A 5,036-nucleotide genomic window follows, 5' to 3' on the forward strand; every position below is an offset into this window, starting at 1 on the left:
TAATCCCAACTACTCCGGAGGCTAGGGCACAAGAATCACCTGAACCTGGGAGGCGGAGGTTGCAACAAGCAAAGATCACGCCACTGCACTCCAGCCTAAGCAACAGAGTGCGACTCTGACTCAAAAATACAACCAATGATAAAACCAAAAATAATAAAACCAAAAACAAAAGAACACAGATGAAATCAAATGTCATCATGGCATCAACCTCCAGAAACAAGGACTATAGATTTATCTCTGTGATTAGCACAGTGTCTTACACACAGTAGGTGCTTAATAAATATTTTTTATTCATTGCTCTCTAATTCTATTGTCTTTAGTGCCAGTGACAACATCTCAGTATAAACATTTCCATCCTTTAATACTGTATTTATTTCCTTAGCAGTTTTCCTCTTCTTCTATTCTATAGTTTGACCCAATGCAATGAAAACTTCTTAATTCTTCTTATCCTAAATATCAGTCAGAGCTTTGTTGTTTTTACTTCAACACTGAAATTACAGTCAGTAAGAGTAAGGCTAGGCCTACCTAGAAGAAAATTAGTGATGTGTATGTCAGTCTTACGGTTTTGATATTTTTATTAAAACTGAAAATACACATCTCCAACTGGGAAAAAAAATTATACAGTGTTTATGTTAAGAACAAAGTTGATTCCCACCTCTGGAGACATAAACACAAGCATGAGGATTATGGACGGAAACAAATCCATATTCCAGGAACAGCCGCTGATTATCGTGAGGGCCGTAACAGATGAATACCTCTTCATGCTTTCTCCAACGTGAAGTCGTTCTAATTTCGTAAGAGTGAGTTTCTTCATTAAATGCTGCTTTTACCTAGAAAGAAAAACTGTTAACGGTTTTTTTTAAAGTAAGGTGTAAAACTACAAAAACTGATTAAGTTATTATGTAATATTAATGTGAGTCAAGTGCAGCTTTCAAACACCCATCAATAAATGTAACTATGCATAGGGAACATGCCACTTCCGGTTTCATCCACCTCGACTTCACCCTGTTGATGAGGGAGGGAGTCCTGCCCTAGGGCGCTGGGGATGGCCACACCACATCACCTGACACAGCACAGATGAGATCATCAGCAGTTTATTGGTCACGTCCACTCATAGCCCAGGGAAGGAGGACATGGTGGTGCCAATAAACTTTATCTGTAAAAAGCTAGAGAGTAAACATGTTCAGCTTTGCCAGCCCTATGTGGTCTCTGTCACAAGTTGTATTTTTACAATCCTTTCAAAGTGTAAAAACCACTCTTAGCTCAGGGCTTTCGGGCCACATGCCCACAGGCTGTAGTTTGTGGTGTGGTCTTCCTACAGTAGACTATAAAATCATTGGTTCGGCACATAAATGCACCAAAAGCCCCAATAAAAATAAATCACTGCACTGGGGACAGACGGAGTTCCCATGTCTAGCATCCTATCACACTACACACCCCTGATATTATTTCATCAACATCAACCACAGAAACACTCATCTAATCCCAGGCTCCTTTGCTCCTGATTGTTAAAGATACTTCTTTCTACAAAAGTAACAAGCAGACAGCCCTTGTTCCTGGGCTAAGAAAGCAGAGCGGGAACCTCCCTAAGCTCTGATCTCATGTGGAGAGCACATGAGCTTAGCACGTGGGCTCACAAGGCATGACTGCTCTTCTCACAGTGGAGTGTCATGTAAAGGTGACAGCCAGGACACGGATCCCAGCCATGTCCCTCCACAACACACCCCAAAAGCGTTACAGGTGAGTCGACTGATGGACATTCTCCTGCTCTCCAAGCCAGGCCTCTACCCCTGCATGCCCTGCAAATAACACTCGTTTCCCAAATGAGCCACCTGGGGAAAAGGCTCAGGAGGATGCGATCTGTGACCACCTCCCAAATCGGGTTTCTTTCATTATTTCCCAGAACCCTTTCCCCACAAATACCCATCCATTCAATAAACATTTACTGAACACCTACTATGTGCCAGGCCCTGCCATGAGCACTGGGGTGACAAAGAGGAACAAGACAAAGACCCCATTCTCAAAGATTTCAGAGCTCAGTGGGAAAAAGATCAAGTCAGTCAGCGATCAGAGCAAAGAGAAAAGCTGTGACAGCTATAACACCAAGTTTAAAAGCGACAGGGCAGGAAAGCAGGCTGGGCTTCAGTCCTGGTCTTGAAGGAGGAACGAGGGAGAAGGAAGGAGGGCTCTGCACCACCTGCTGGGAAAGACCGGACAGGGGATGCAACATGAGGTTCTGTAGGCCTGAAGAGCAAAGTGGAGAAAATGGGCAGAGGCAAGCACTGCAAGAGGGACAGTGGGGTCTGGAAGAACAACAGGAGCCTCCTGACGGCAGGCCATCCCAACAGGCTCACCTGAAGCTGCCGACGCCTCTCCCTCTGGTGTCACTCACCATCTACAGTCACAGGTTCTGGGCAGTGGAAGCTTTCCTATCCAAATAGAATAGCTGCCCCCTTGTCAGCTTCTCACCTGGACACGTGGGCTATGATTCAGCAGGTCCAGGTATGGAGCGAGCGCACAGGTGTCCGGCTCTGCAGAAAGGCATTCCCGCTGCCTGGGCCTCAGGTACACGGCTCTGGTGTTGACGGTGCACCAAGCCCACAGCAGGGCACTGTAGCTGAAGATGCTGTCAACAGCCTCCACAAACAGAGGCTGCAGAGAAGAGAAAAAGTCTCTGGAGGAAGCAAAGAACTCCTGCACATGGGCTCTCTGCTCTTCAGCCTTTGCTTTTAAAGATTTGGGAAGAAGGTTCACCACTTCCGGCTCCAAACAAACAGGGCAGGTATAGGCCTTGGGTAAAATCTCCAGGTAAGGCTTCCAAAGAGATCGGTCCCCAGCATGCTTCTCTGAAACTAAAAAGGTACACAGCGCCAGCAGAGGAGACGGAGGCGGCTTCCACCTTTGAAAATTAAAAGCCGGTTTAAAGGAATTACTTTGATTCAAAATATGAAATAAGCCAAGCAGTTTGTTTTGCTGCCAGAGGGAGTGTGTTCAAACTGTCAACACACTCAGTTTACTTAACAGACTCAAAAGAGTTCCTTCCTTCCTTCCTTAAGGCTCTTCCTCTCCGGGGGAGCACAGCCCCAGTGCCAGTGCTCTGAAAGAGCCATACTTACATGTCAGAAAAACTGACACACTAGGCCAAGTTCCAGGTTTGTTTGCAAGAGATTCCTCGTTGCAAAAAAACCTCTTTGCTTCCAACTTGGTTCTCCAGTTACAAAGCTTTTGACCTAACTCGTTTGTCTCACCTAAATAAAGATATAAAATATGGTGGGGAAAAAATGGTGGAAAGAACACAGACCTGCACCATCCGATATAGTAATCACTGGGTACGCAGAGCTATTTAAATTTAACCCTTAATTATTTAGAATTAAATAATATTTAAAATTCAATCCCTCAGTGAGATAAGCTATGTTTTAAGTGCGCAATAGCCATTCAGAGCTAATGGCCACCATACCAGACAATGCAGAAAAAACATGTCACTGCTGAAAGCTCTGTTGGAAGGCACCAACCTTAACCAAAATGGAATATGCTCATATACACTTGTGCAGTTCTAATGCTTTTATTCCTAAGTTTACCTGCTCTATTACAAATTATGTATCACAGTATTTTTATTTGTTTTGCACAACTGCCAATAAAAAGATCTCATGTTGCCTGAAGGTATTTAGAAAAAGTTTTCATCAATCCTTCAAGGTCCAGATTCCTATACTGCCATACATTCTACTCAAAATTTCAGAATGATTCAGAAAATGTTTATAATGACAGCATCCTTGCCTCTACACGGGCCTAAAAGACCTATTCACCTTCTTCCAAAAACATGCCAGGGGAAGAAAGTCCAGAACTTACCTAACGGTTAAGAAACAGTATATGCCAGGCACAGTGGCCCTTTGCCTATATCCCAGCACTTTGGGAGGCCAGGGTGGGTGAATCACTTGAGGCCAGGAGTTTGAGACCAGCCTGGTCAACATGGTGAAACCCCATCTTTAATAGAAATGCAAAAATTAGGCACGGTGGAGCATGCCTGTAATCCCAGCTACTTGGGAGGCTGAGGCATGAGAACTGCTTAAACCCAGAAGGTGGAGGTTGCAGGGAGCTAAGATCGCCACTGCACTCCAGCCTAGGTGACACAGCAAGATCCTGTCTCAAAAAAAAAAAAAAAAAGAAAAAAGAAAAAAAACAAAAAAGAAAAGAAAGAAAGAAACGGTACCCTCATAATTTAGAAATCCCTTCCACTGCGGGTCTCTCACTCTGTCTTCAGAGATGCCCCAAAACAAAGGCCCAGCAGAACGTGTGCCAGAAAACAGTTCTCCCACATCAACCTCCTCTCTTCTATACCCAAATAAAACTAATTCTTTCATAATGTCAACAGCTCTTCAAAGTTCAAGAAAAACTGAAGTACAGTAAGGGTAGAAATAAGAGAGAGTAACTTACATTTGTCAAGAGCTACTATGATGGAAGAGAACAGGCTACTAAGAACCAAAGCACTCAGCTGTGATTTACATATATTATCCCATTTAATTTTTATTTCTTAGTAAGTGATAGATGGTGGTATCACACCCACACTCCAGGAAGCCTATTAAAAACCTTAAAAATGCCATTTACAGTGAATTAAGAACAAACTTTCCGGCTGGGCACGGTGGCTCACACCTGTAATCCCAGCACTTTGGGAGCCCGAGGCGGGAGGATCACGAGGTCAGAAGTTCAAGACCAGCCTGGCCAAGATGGTGAAACCCTAACTCTACTAAAAATGCAAAAAAAAAAAAAAATTAGCCAGGCATGGTGGCGGGCCCCTGTAATCCCAGCTACTTGGGAGGTTGAGGCAGGAGAATCGCTTGAACCCAGGAGGCAGTGGCTGCAATGAGCCAAGATCACACCACTGCACTCTAGCCTGGGCAACAGGTGAGACTCCGTCTCCAGAAAGACAGACAGACAGAGAAAAGGAAAGGAAAGGAAAGGAAAAAGGAAAGGAAAGGAAAAAGGAAAGGAAAGGAAAAAGGAAAGGAAAGGAAAAAGGAAAGGAAAGGAAAAAGGAAAGG

The 5,036-nt window shown here is 44.1% G+C and overlaps 1 protein-coding gene across 1 annotated transcript in view; it reads right to left on the reverse strand.

Annotated features, from left to right (window-relative positions):
- Nucleotides 1-561: 561 nt before the first annotated feature.
- Nucleotides 562-5,036, reverse strand: part of SETD4 (SET domain containing 4) — a 16,070-nt gene continuing 11,595 nt past the window's right edge. Inside the window, exons 6-7 of the mRNA XM_011987731.1 lie at nt 2,470-2,899; nt 562-830 (exon numbers count right to left, since the gene is read on the reverse strand). Of these exons, the coding sequence (XP_011843121.1) occupies nt 633-830; nt 2,470-2,899 (628 nt within the window). The 3' untranslated portion in view covers nt 562-632. The remainder of the gene's footprint in view (nt 831-2,469; nt 2,900-5,036) is intronic.

This window comes from Mandrillus leucophaeus, unplaced genomic scaffold, assembly GCF_000951045.1.
Source record: "Mandrillus leucophaeus isolate KB7577 unplaced genomic scaffold, Mleu.le_1.0 Scaffold315, whole genome shotgun sequence".
NCBI classification, from domain to species: domain Eukaryota; kingdom Metazoa; phylum Chordata; class Mammalia; order Primates; family Cercopithecidae; genus Mandrillus; species Mandrillus leucophaeus.